At 34.7% G+C, this 14,537-nt stretch overlaps 1 protein-coding gene across 1 annotated transcript in view; it reads right to left on the bottom strand.

Annotated features, from left to right (window-relative positions):
• Positions 1 to 4,539: 4,539 nt before the first annotated feature.
• The window catches only part of SLC2A13 (solute carrier family 2 member 13), a 288,312-nt gene continuing 278,314 nt past the window's right edge, over positions 4,540 to 14,537 (bottom strand). Inside the window, exon 10 of the mRNA XM_008140555.3 lies at positions 4,540 to 7,173. Within this exon, the coding sequence (XP_008138777.2) occupies positions 6,947 to 7,173 (227 nt within the window). The 3' untranslated portion in view covers positions 4,540 to 6,946. The remainder of the gene's footprint in view (positions 7,174 to 14,537) is intronic.

Raw genomic sequence — 14,537 nt, 5'->3', positions numbered from 1 at the left:
CTAGTTCCCTTCTCTAACCACCATACTGTTGTCTGTGTCTGTGAGGTTTTTTGTTTGTTTGTTTTTAGGTTGATTTTTTTTAAGTTTAGTATCCATTTGCTAAAAGTAACGTATACCAGTATTTCCCTTTATGTAAAAAATTTGCTCTATGTACTGACTGTCTGAAATTAATTTTTGTAAGTAGAATGGAAAAGAACATGAAATATTAGGAAAAAAATACTATAATGTTTCATATTGAATTCATAGCATCTGTAGTAATATGAACTTAATTTCAATATAGCCAATTAGTGAAAGGATAATGTCAGTTTTCATTTGGAGGGGGTTTCAATAATTATTTTTTAAATGGTGAAAGGTGACTGAGAAATTTTCTAAAATTACTTTGTTTCTTGACAGTGAGATCATATAAATAGAAACTGTACATTAAATGTTGTTAATCTGGAGACAATGAGGATGTCTTATCAACAGTGCCATTCAGAAGGATGTTCATGGAAGAGATGGAGAAAGGAGGAGGGACATCAGCCAGGTCAGCTCAAACTATTCTGGTCAGAAGGGAGCCTGGCTGTGGCAGTCACACAGCCTGTAGGTTCTATGTCAAAGAAGCCCACGTGCTCCTGTTCCTAGTGATTGTTCCCAGGAAGGGAATTTATAAGCACATTGCTTGTACTTTGGAGATGACGACATTAGCAGCATCAGGGACAGCATACAGACGATGACACTAAGAACAGCCCCAGTCATCAGCACTTCATGTCATTGCTCTGAGTGCTTTACATGATTAACTGATGTAACCCCCACAACACATATATGACAGTAACGACATCTCCATTTACAGACAAGAAAGTGAGGCATAGAGTAACTCTGTGTAATTGAGGTTACTGGGCAGCAAGTTAAAAGCTGGGATTCAGACCTAGACAATTTGCCTTCAGTCTGACCCCTTAAACAGTGTACCATATACTGCTTCATATTTGGATAAGAATCCCCAAATCAAAGGTTTTCAGTATTTGTGTCTATAGTCCAGTTTAAAATGAGGTATGTGATTCTTTTTCTGCACACTCTTTAAATTATAATACAGGAATTCCACAATGTCTGTTTTTTAATCTTTCTGCCTGGATCTGACAAGAAGACATTCTGAATGAGGACGGAGAGGAAGACTGCTGGAGTTGTCAGTGCAGAGAAGTTTACCACTTCCTCCAGTGTGATCTTGGGCAAGCCACCAAAATATTCTCAATTTAAGTTGTAATGTTGATAAAAGGACAACAACATTTACCCTACAAGATTGGGCAATGACATGAGGACTTCTCTGACCGCTGATTCAGACAAGTACCACACTATTCAGTTGTCCAGGTGAGTGGTGACTTTATACATAGTTTATGGGATTGACAAGGGTCATTTTGACTGTAGTATTTTAACCTTACCTGCTGCCATCAGAATCCTTGGTTAAGTTGCAACTGCATTGTAAGCCTTTGAGTTATAGCAGATCTTAGTGTCTTCAGAGGGTCTGCTGGGGTTGTTTTTATAGCTGGACTCAGGATGGCCCAGCCTAACTGTGGAATAAGTCTAGTAGGTATCCAGATCAAACATAATATTACAAATAAAAGCTACAGTTGGGGCAGAATGATAGTAGAGAGCAAAAGTGTCCCAAAAGGACTGTCAACTGGTCATCCTGCAGGTATTTTTTTCTTTTATACAAAGCAACAACCAAAAATAGTTTTTGTCAACCCAACATAATGCTCCATGGAAACATCTTGTTCTGACAACTACCAGAAATATTTCAAGGGTTCCTAAGCACTTCATTTCAAAGTTTTATATTTACTATTTAGAATAATTCTTTGGAACAATTTTTAGGTCTTAGAAACTATTTTTTAAAGATGAGTCTACCCATGATCAAAATAGGAAAATATCTTTAAAATGAATAGGATTGCATAAATACGCAGAGGTAAATTTTTGTGGATGTTTTTACTATGTAAACTAGAGCCCAAAATCTAAGGACAAGAATTAGAAAAAATACAAAGGTACAAGGAAGATAAATGAGAATGAATTGTCTTAACTTTTATTTATTTTCGTTTATAGTTCTGGCACTGACACATTTTTTAAAAAAAGATTTTAATTTTATGTAAAGATAAACTTCAATAAAATAACTTAAAAAACATTTACATATACATCACAAATCTCCATAAAATATACAATACTTTTGATACAGCTATAGGCTAGAATGACTTTGAAGGAAATTATACATATTCATAATTTTTAAGACATATCTCATATGTCACATGTAGGAATAAATACTTATATTGGATTTGCCAAGACATGTGAATATTAAACACTCCATAACATGCACTCAGAAAATAAAATATATACTTTGAAAACATATTTTAAAAGCATAAAACTGTTTAGATTTAGTCTAGATATACATTAGAGCTTCTAAATAGAAATTTGAACATTATAAATAAAGGATATTATAACATCAAGTGAGATATAGTCCAAAAGCTGTTAAGAACTAGCTTGGACATGTAGAGTATAAATTTTCTACTTTGGCTAGAGTTCAGTCTCATGTTTGTTTAACCTTGAAATGAGATGGAATGCTACTTGAATATTAAAATTTGCTAACATTTTAAAACTTTACAAAATACTGGTTTTTACCTTTTAAGTACATGTAGGCTCCATTTTCTCATTTATATTGATATGACAAACACATGAACTTAACTGTCTAAAACAAAAATCTGAATATTACTGCTAAATGAAGGTAAGTATTTAACATTCCACAGACCAAATCACTCAAGTGCAGCAGACTATTTTATACGTACAAAGTAACAATTTATAGGAATTATATTGTTTAACACTTACAAGCAAATCTGAATAAAATTCTTTCATGTACTTCTGAACATGATTAGTACTTACAAAATATATCTCTGATGATTACTGGCACACAAAAATTTCGTTGTCTACGAGACAGTATATAAGAGAGTTGATAGCAGTTAGCTGATTGGCATTTTTAAATGATGCTATTTTTATAAAACGGCAAAATTGTCCACCCAGAACTGCATGTACCGATCTTTGATTCACTGCTATAACCTGAATCACTTCATCAGTTAGATTAACATTACTGTACAGGAGGCTAAGAAAATTAATAGAACATGACAGAAAACAGGACATTAAAATTAATCCACAGAACAATTCTGAATTTTTTTAGAGGCAGCACTTCACACATGAGCTGTAAATTTTATCCACAATTTAATACATTTTGTTATAAAGCACATATTATGAATTCTCTGCTCCTGGCCAGGTATATTATTCTTGTATTTGCTGTTAGTGAAAAGGTCTCAATTTGGTAATTGAAAACTTGTCACAACAATTGTCAGTTATTGGGTGCTTAGTATAATTTGAGATTTTATGTAGGAGAATGGTTTAAAAAATCTGATTATAGAGAAATATCTCACGAATGTTGTTTTTAATTACTGTGCCTATGAAAAAAATCAAAACAATCCTTCCAGTCCTTTCACTGTATTCCAGTATTTATAAACTATATTAGTGTCATTAGATTGTCTTAGATAACATATGGATAGCATTTTCTAGAATATCTTCCCCCTGACTCTATGGATTATTATAATCCATTTCAATTTTACTTTCTGAAGAAAAAGAAAAAGGATAAGTTGTCAACTTATGTTTTTCCTGTTCATTCTTCCTCTGGATAATTGATTGAAATTAGAGAAAATAATGTCTAAATTCTTTAACAGATTTCTTGTTTTAGAGTGAATTACTTAAAAAACATATTTATATTCATATTCATATATTTAATCTTATTTAGTGGTAAAATAAAGCTATAAGAAAGGACTTTATAGCATTACCCTCATAGCATTTTCATCAGTGAACTAACTACTGCATATGATTGGGAACAAAATTTCAAACCTTTTAAGTCTAGTTTTAAGTTAGACCTTTTACATATACATTAAAATCATATGCTTGGTAATTATTGACTAAGATGCAACAATAAAAATTATCAGGAATGTTTATAATGAAGAAAAATATTAATACCATATTTTTAAAACCTATCTGACATCATCTTCAGACTTAAGTGTTCAGATGCAGATGGAAAGGTATTATTTCTCAAGTCTAGTGCAGATCTCATCAGCCATTCAGCTAATAAGCCTTAATAGGGGTTACAGCTTTCTTCACTATGTTTTCCTAAAACTCAATTTACATCTGTTGAACTTGCAGTATGTCTAGAAGCAGACCTGAAATTTCAGTTAAATACATGATGCTTAATGCGTTTTAATATGGTAGGTTAAACTATATGTAAATTGTCCTATAAAATATATATTTGATGATATTTCAAACAGAATGTTTTCAAGTTGATAGTGGTAACTAAACGCTGAGAACTTAAAAGGTGAATAAATATAAAAAAACTTTCAAAATTCAAACATTAAATTTTTAATATACTACAAATATTCACTGAATCTAAAAAATAATCCCTAATTGTATAAGGTTCCTTTTGAAGTAGTTATTTGTTTTTAAAAAATTATAAATAACTCTTATACTGTGCCTCTCTGTTCTGTACTTCAAAGATATGGAATATTATCTTTATCGCTATATAAATAACAAATAGTCCTTTAAAGAAGGGGTTGAGTAGGACTGTGGTAAATTTTCCCTGTTACAATGTGCATTTATGGGTATAAAGTTGAAAACACCATTTGCATATGTCAGGGAAACTGGCCATGTTCTGCTTTACAAAAAAATAAGAGTTGAGTTGCTCATTTAATAAAGTTACTGTGCATTCAGCCCAGCTGAGTTAAGGCTACATATATAATAAAGAGAAGAACTGAGGCAATTATTTGGATAAATTAGAAGAATTATTAAGGTGAGTACTTTATTGGTCTAAATACTTTTTCTCCCCATCATATTTTGATTTTACTATACAACAGACCCTTTTCCACTTCACTTTACCTTATGAAATATTACACAGATAAGAAATACAAATAGAATAACACAGATAAGAAATACCAATAGAATAATAATTTTCTCTATGAAATCACATCTGCTCTTATGGGGCAAATTAATATTAATATCCACTTAGAAATGAATTGTCAAAGCACCTCCTAAAATTCAAGGAAAAAAACACTCTGTAAAATAAATGTTTTATTATATGCAGTGATCAAAACAAATTTTTTTTTACCAGTAAAGTGACATATCACAAAGCACATATCACACACCTGGTGACTTAGAGAATGAATCTTCTTGGCTACATTCTCAGCTTTGACATTGTGATGTGAACAAGCCAGACTTAAAGAGATGAAAAAATATCTCAGAGACTGGCAGAAACACAATGAATTTATAGATAGCCACCTTTTCACTCCCAAGAATACCTTATTAGATGTTTAAAGCCATGTTAAAATGCATCAAACTTATGCATTCATAACTGGCCAAAGAAGAGTCATTCATAATTTCACTGGAACTAGCAAGTAACTTTGTATATATACTAGATAGTTCTTAATATATAAGAACAAAAATTAGAGTTCACTGATGAAGGAACATAAAAACCAATAAATACTTTGAAAAGACATTGTAGAAATGCAGAAAGTCAAAATTTCTTAAAGATGTGTGCTATGTGAGAACCATTAATCTATTCTAATAGTAAATCACAATTTTTAGACAAGAAGGAAAAAAATTTCAAGTTAAGCATGAGTAAAAGGAAACATCCACAGACAAATCTATGTGTTGTTGTTTTTTGGGGGATAGTGGAAGATGTAAATTGTCAGGGAAAATGAGAAAGGGTGTGCAAAATAAAAACTAGTTTATGCTCTTACAGTAAAAAAAAAGACAAGTACTACTAAGTAAAAAAAAAAAAAAGTGACAATTCCCTTAGGAAGATTAATAAAAAGTTAAAATAAGTCCCACTATTTAAATAGCAACAATAGCAGGATTATTTGTCACTGATTTTCTTCCTTTTTTGTTTCAGAAATTATTTGAATAAAAGAAGGGAGAAATAGTCTGATAGCAGCTATTTATATAACACAAATAAAGGCACAAATAGGACTCAAGAATTGATGTGCAAAGGTGTGGTGAGTATCAAGTGATTTGGCATGTACAAAAGCCGGCCCTGAAATGCAGTTGAAGATCTAGTGCTATTTATATTTATAGTTCCATACCTAAGTGACTGACTCAGTTAGGGATCCATAAAAATCTTTTCTTTCTGACTTTTCTAGCAATAAAATATACTTATCAAAACTTGCTAGCTTATCTGTGCAAATGTACACTTATCACTGATGCAAAAAATATGTATGAAAATATACCCCAAAAGACCTGCTTTTCATAATGTTCAAAAGATTCTGTGTGGAGTCAATTTCTGAAGAACTCTCAAGATCTGTCTTGGAGAGAGAAACCAAAATGTGGAATCCAAAGGAGATAAGACAGCTGTGCCCAAGTAGGAGGCACTTGAATTTGTTGATGAAAGCTTAATGGAATTTACTTTCTAATAGCTGATCACAGATAAGATACTTGTCCTTGGAAAATTTAGGGCCAATAGGCCAGGTTTTGATAGAAAACATCTTAGACCATATCCTAGAATGTTTCTTTATATCACATACATGATTCAGCTAGATTAGCACTGACTTAATTGCCACTAATAGTTATATATGGTCTTAGGAAAAAAGGATACCACTGAAATCACTGAATACAATATTCATTTTAGACTATCTCAGAAAGGAATTACACATATTTGTCCAATGATTATTATTTTAAAATCTCTGTAAATATATATATTTTTACATTTCTACTTACGAAAAAAAAGTGTCAACATGATTGCATCTTCCTCCTAATCAAGGATTTTAGAATAAGAAGTCATCCAAAACTGGACTGTGGAAAGAACCAGATTAGAAGCAGGGCAGTGAGGTCACCAATTGCTGCTTTTTTCTCCCAAGTTTGTTTAATAACCACATATATCAGCAGTTGAAAATTACTCCACATCAGAAGCATCGTTGTCAGAAAGATGATAGTTACTTCCCTTTACCCTAATATATTCAATATATCTCCCTTCATCAGAATCGGTAGCGCCACATGTACAGAGCCTGTTGTCAAAGAGGGATTCAATTTCCTCTAATTTTTTCCCTTTGGTCTCAGGAAGACAGCCGTAGATGAAAAGGAGTCCCACAGCAGCGAATCCAGCATAGAGGAAGAAGGCTCCTGTGATGGAAATAATGTACAGTAAGTCCTCACTTAACATCATCAGTAGGTTTTTAGAACTGAGGCAAAATGATATTCGGTTAATTCCTGAACAAGGCGGGGTTAGGAAGCCTTTGCAGTTGCCTTAACCTAGTGTGACTGGAGGCTTTATCATTAACATAGTTGATTAACACGTGTTGTTATATTGTATGTATTAATACTGTATTCTTACAGTAAGCAAGCTAGAAAAAAAGATACTGTATTAAGAAAATAGTAAGGATAAGGCAATACATTTACAGTACTATATGCATTTATTGAAAAATCCATGTATAAGTGGAACTGTAGTTCAAATTGTGTTGTTCAGTGGTTAGCTGTGTAATTAAACCAATTTTACCTAGACTAATCTTACCTAATAAAACAGTAATATGCAAATTGACCGCACCTTCGCCACACCCATAAGCCACGCCCACCAGCCACGCCCACCAGCCAATCAGAAGCAAATATACACATTAAACCAGCAAAGATGGCGGGGGGAGAGAGCAGCACCCATGCCAGTGAGATCCAAGCCATGATGGTGGACTGGGGCAGGCGGTTAGCGCCGGCAGCCAGCTGACCAGGTCCACCATCACCGATCATGTACCAGGGCAGTTGGCATGGGTTAGCGCCTGCAGCCGCCTGACCAGGTCCTGGATAAGGGCTTCCAGTCAGCCGCTGCTGGCAGCGGCTGACTCGAAGCCCCTATCAGGGATCATGGACCAGGGCAGGCAGCGTGGGTTAAAGCCTGCAGCCAGCTGCCCAAGTCCGTGATCACCGATCTCAGAGCTGGGCAGGCGGCGTGGGTTAATGCCCGCAGCCGGCTGCCCAGGTCCACGATCACAGATCACAGACCAGGGCAGCTGCCTGCCCAGGTCCATCACCGATCGCGGACCAGGGCAGGCGGCGTGGGTTAAGGCCTGCAGCCACCTGCCCAAGTCCACGATCAGGGATCACGGACCAGGGAAGGCGGCGTGGGTTAGCGCCTGTAGCTGCCTGCCCAGGTCCGCCATCACCGATCGCGGAGCAGGGCAGGCGGCGTGGGTTAACGCCCGCAGCCGCCTGCCCAGGTCCCGGATAAGGGCTTCGAGTCAGCTCCCGCCAGCAGCAGCTGACTCAAAGCCCCTATCAGGGATCATGGACCAGGGCAGGCAGTGTGGGTTAATGCCTGCAGCAGGCTGCCCAGGTCCCCGATCACGGATCCAGGTGGCGTGGGTTAGCACCCACAGCCATCTGACCAGGTCCCCGATAGGGACTTGGAGTCTAGCATAACGAAAAGAATAGTCAGCAAAAGCAGGAGACAAGGTTTCATAAGTTCTCCCCCAGGTCACCACTGTTCTCTTATACATTTTAATTATCCCAGACTTTGCATGATGGGATTTGATTTGAATTATGCCTGATAGAGATTACATGGCATGAATTGTAGGCTCATTCTTTCTTTTTGTGGTTGCCTGACTGAGAAAGGCCTTGGAATGAGAGAAGGCACTTTTATTTTCCTTTTTCATTCTTTAGAGGCTGAGGAATTATAGTTATATGAAGAACTTAGTGAGAGAATGAAAGTCTCATGCTGTATTTTTCTATAAGTTTTATCATGTGGACTATCAAAAACTTGGTGGGATCCTTTTCAAGAGGTGTTACAAAAATTATGTTGGAATTAACATTCAAGAGTAAAAGGAGAGAAGTGTGTGGTGGGTAAAGGAAAGAACTTTGTCCTAGAAACCAAATAGAAGCCACATAAACCTTCCGATTCTTACTCATTGTGCTTTGGAGGTATTAAAGGATAATTTTTAAAAAAGTTAAAATCATGACTTATAATCTGTATAGATAAAAGGCTAAGTGACCGACATTTGTCCATCCGTCCGACCAACTGGTACATATGATGCACTGGAAATATAAAAATAAACTTTGACTCGCACACGTGCCATACATATAAAGCTCTCGCTGGCGCTAATTTGAATGTTGCATTTGGTGGGAAAGTTCTTTTCAGAGGGGATTTTTGTGTTGCCATGCTATACGATTGGCCATAGTACAAATAAGATTTAAAGTACTGTAGTGTTTGGGGATGTTTCAGACAGTTGTCTCTTAAAACAAATATGAGATCAGAGGATTCTGCTTATAGTGAATGGTTAGTAAAACTTGGAGATGGCAAACTTGATAGCAGTTTTCATTTAGGAATGGATATTATTGAAATTCCCCATGAAATGATTTTTAATGGATCTATTATTTAAGCCATCTTTGGAAATAGTATATCTATAGATAATATTAAAAATATATCTAAACATGCAATTCTTTGTTCAAAAAATGAGCACGTTCAAAAATTAAATGAAGAAATTTTGGATATACTTGATGGAGATTTTCACGCCTATTTGAGTGATGATTCCATTGACTCAACAGATGATGCTGAAAAGGAAAATTTTCCTATTGAATTTCTTAATAGTATTACTCCTTCTGGAATGCCGTGTCATAAATTAAAATTGAAAGTGGGTGCAATCATCATGCTATTGAGAAATCTTAATAGTAAATGGGGTCTTTGTAATGGTACCAGATTTATTATCAAAAGATTGCAACCTAACATTATCAAAGCTGAAATATTAACAATCTCTGATTGTTCTGATTCCAAGAATTGATTTGTCCCCATCTGACACTGGCCACCCATTTAAATTAACTCGAAGATATTTTCCTGTTATGCCAGCATTTGTGATGACTATTAATAAATCACAAGGGCAAACTCTAGACAGAGTAGGAATATTCCTACCTGAACCCATTTTTGGACATGATCAGTTATATGTTGCTTTCTCTCTCGCTTTTTTTAAAAGTATTTTTAAAAAATATTTTATTGATTTTTTTTTACAGAGAAGAAGGGAGAGGGATAGTTAGGAACATCGATGAGAGAGAAATATCGATCAGCTGTCTCCTGCACACCTCCTACGGGGGATGTGCCCGCAACTAAGGTACATGCCCTTGACCAGAATCGAATCTGGAATCTTTCAGTCCACAGGGCGACGCTCTATCCACTGAGCCAAACCAGTTACGGCTGTTGCTTTCTCTTGAGTTCAAAGAGCATGTTACGTTAAAGTTAAAGCTGTAAATACTTTATCTCAAGGGAAATTAGTCAAGCACTCTGAAAGTGTTTTTACTCTTAATGTGGTATACAGGAAGATATTAGAATAAGTTTAATCACTTTATCAATCATTATTTGCATCAATGTTGTTTTTATATTACGAGTTTGTTATTGTTATATCAGTTTGTTATTGTTATATCATTTTGTTATTGTTTACCTACTAATAAATTTATGTATTATTTTCATATACATTGTACTCATTTCCTTTTATCTCTCACACTTTTATTATAGAGAAAGGGCAAATAGCAATATTAAAATATTTCATCTAATTAATTCCCTTTCAATGTGCACGAATTTCGTGCACCGGGCTACTAGTTGATATAAATAAGAGTTAAGTTCTTGCTGCATCTCATCAATGTAGTAACAAAACAATACTAAGTGCAACTAAGTTATTGAGGCCCTGCTGTGTGTATGTTTTCTAGGAGGTGGGGTGGGGGAATGTGTGCCTAGGATGGAAAGAGGGTTTGGTTTTGACTTTTCTTTCTGGTCAATCATGCATAATTAACTGTGGTCTGAAATGGAACCAAAAAATTACTGCCAGCCAGGTCACTCTAATTGTTCTAATCCTGTGAATATAATGCAGTTTATTTTTCTAAAGTCATGTAATGCCAAACTCAAGAACTATAGACCAGGTTCATATATAACTTCTGCTTTTAGGTCTTCCCTCTCTTCCCTGGAGATAGCTGCTTCTTTCCTATGAGCTTTCATAGCACTTTGCCGAGGACCCCATCATAATACCAAGAAGTATTATAATTATGCACATTTATTTTGTCTGTCTTGTCTGCTAGGCTGGGGATACTCTGAGGGAGAAATTTCATTCTCATTTTATATTTCCGCAATGACATAAAATTATGACACTGCTGATTTCATGACTTAATGGAGTACATGGCAACACTATCCTTACAGTCTCTCATGCCCAAAGTCTGGAATCAGCCTTGACGTTTTTCTTACTCTCCCCTCCAATATCCAATCTGTTAAGGAAATCCCAGTGAGTCTACTTTCTGATCTGAGAGATGACACTTCTTACCGTTGCACTGATATCATCCTCCCTCATCTGCACTGTTGCAAATAGTCTCCTAATTGGTCTCCTTGTGCCTTCCTTAGACCACTCTAGTCCAGTTATCACCATCTGACATACTACAAAGCTTATTTTTTTATTTAAGAAAAATTTTTTCTGGTGTGATTAAAATTTTTTAAATATTCTACTTACAGTTGACATACAATATTATATTAGTTTCAGGTATATACATAGTGATTAGACATTTGTACAACTTATGAAGTGACCATCCTGATAAATCTAGTACCCATCTGACACCATACATAGTTATATTATTGACTATATTCCTTATGCTGTACTTTACATCCCATGACTATTTTTATAACTACCAATTTGTACTTCTTAATCCCTTTACCTTTTTTATCCATCTGCCCACCCCCTCCTATCTGGCAACCATCATTTGTTCTCTGAATCTATGAGTCTATTGGTGAGCATTTAGGTTGCTTCTATTTCCTGGCTATTGTAAATAATGCTGCAATGAAGTGGACTTGTTGGGTCATAAGGTTGTTATATATATTTTTAGTAACCTCTATACTGTTTTCCATAGTGGCTGCACTAATTCACAATTCCATCAACACTGAGGGTTCCCTTTTCTCCACATGCTCTCCAACACCTATTGTTTTATTGATGGTAGCCATTCTGACAGGTATGAGGTGATATCTCATTATAGTTTTAATTTGAAAATCCTGATGATTCGTGATATTGAGCATCTTTTCATATGTGTACTGGCTATCTGTATGTCCTCTTATCAATTTTTTAATGGGATTCTTTTTTGGTATGAATTCTTTACATATTTTGGATATTAATCCCATGCAGGATGTATCATTGACAAATATCTTCTCCTACTCAGTAGGCTGCCTACTCATTTTGCTGATGGTTTCCTTCACTGTGCAAAACCTTTTTAGTTTGATGAAGTCCCATTTTTTTATTTTTACCTTGCCTGAGGAGACATATCCCCAAAAAATATTGCTAAGAGCATTGTCAGAGTTTACTGCTTATGTTTTCTTTTAGGAGTTTTTTAGTTTTGGCTCATACATTTAAATGATCCAGTTTCATTTTCTTGCAAATAATTTGTCCAGCTTTCCCAAAGTCATTTATTGAAGACTGACTGTCTTTATCCCATTTTGTCATACTTTGCCATAGATTAATTGACCATCTAGGCATGTTTTCCCCCCTAGGTTCTCTATATTGTTCCATTGATCTATGTGTTTGTTTTTATGCCAATACTATGCTGTTTTGAAACTGTAGCCTTTTAGTATAGTTTGGTATCAGGTAGAATGATAACTCCAACTTTGTTTTTCTTTCTCAAGATTGCTTTGGCTATTCAGGGCCTTTTGTGATCCTTTTAGGATCATTTGTTACAGCTCTATGAAAAATGCCATTGGTATTTTGATAGGGCTTGCATTGAATGTGCAGAGGCTTGGGTAGTATGAACATTTTAACCATGTTAATCCTCCTATCCATGAGCCTAGTAAATACTTTCATTTATTTGTGTCCTCTTCAATTTCTTTTTTCAATGATGTATAGGTCTTTGACCTACTTAGTGAAATTTATTCCTAGGTATTTTATTATTTTTGATGCAATTGTAAATGGGTTATTTTCTTAATTTTCCCTTCTGATTGTTCATTATTAGTGTGTAGGAAAACTATAAGATATTGAAGAAAGAAACTAAAGAGGACACAAATATAAACAGAAGGCTATATACCATGCTCATGGACTAGGATTAACATTGTTAAAATGACTACATGACCCAAGCTATCTACAGACTCAATGCAATTTCTATAAAAATACCAATGATGTTCTTCTCAGAACTAGAACAAATAATCCTAAAATTTATATGGAACCACAAAAGATCATAAATAACCAAAGCAATCTTGAGAAAAAGAACAAAGTTGGAGGTTCCATGTTCCTAATTTCAAACTATACTACAAAACTATAATAATCAAAACAGGATGGTATCGGCATAAAAACAGACACAAAGATCAATGGAACAGGATAGAGAGCCCAGAAATAAATCCTCATTTATATGGCAAACTAATTTATGAAAAAGGAGGTAAGCATATAGTAATGACAATCTCTTCAACAAGTAGTGTTGGGAAAACTGAATAGATACATGTAAAAAAATTAATCCAGACCATTCTCCTACACCATATACAAAAATAAACTCAAAATGGGTTAAACCTTAAACATAAGGCCTGAAACCATAAAACTCCTAGAAGAAAACACAGGTAGTGAACTATTTGACATCTGTCTGAGTAATATCCTTTTGGATATGTCTCCTCAAGTAAGGGAAACAAAAGCAAAAAATAAACAAATGTTCATACTACCCAAGCTTCATAAAACTAAAAAAGTTTCTTATTTCTTATTTGAAGTAATGTTTTTTCATGGACTCTGTTTATTTATTGATCGGATTGTTTTCTCTTTGTTACTGACTTGTATGAGCTTCTTATATTTTTTGGATATACCATTTGTGAATATATTCTCCCATGCAGTAGGTTGTCTTTTTGTTTTGATGGTTTCCTTTATTATGAGTGGATAAAGAAGATGGGGTATACATACACACACAATAGAATATTACACAGCAATAAAAATAATGAAATCTTGCCAATTGCAACAACATGGATGGATCTAGAGGGTATTATGCTAAGTGAAGTTAAGCAGAGAAATACAAATACATATAGTTTCACTTATATGTGGAATCTAAAAAACTACAGACAAATAAAACAAAAGCAGATTTATAGAAACAGAGACCAAAAGATGATTACCAGAAGGGAGGGGTACAGAGATGGGTGAAAAGGGAATACAGCCAATAATATTATAATGTTGCACAGTGACAGATGATTACTAGAATTAGTGGGGTGATCACACTGTAAGGTATAAAAATGTTGAATCACTATATTGTGCATCTGAAACTAATATAACTGATATAATATTGTTTATCAACTATACTGCAATTTAAAAAAGTAATAGAAACAATGTATGTTACATGCCTATTAGAATTTTGGATGTTAGTTGCTCAAAAAAGTGGTAGCATTACTAAATTCTATAAATGACAAGGGAAGAAGAGTTGCTGTTAGAGATAGAACAGAATAAGATTTAGTATGACTAATTAATTGGAAATGTTTTCATTAAAAAGGTGATACTAGCAAGCTAGCTTTTTGAGAAAGGAGATGA

This window comes from Eptesicus fuscus, chromosome 7 (genome assembly GCF_027574615.1).
Source record: "Eptesicus fuscus isolate TK198812 chromosome 7, DD_ASM_mEF_20220401, whole genome shotgun sequence".
Classification (NCBI taxonomy): domain Eukaryota; kingdom Metazoa; phylum Chordata; class Mammalia; order Chiroptera; family Vespertilionidae; genus Eptesicus; species Eptesicus fuscus.
The sequence above is the reverse complement of the archived record's forward strand: the minus strand, read 5'-3'. Positions and strand labels throughout refer to the sequence as shown.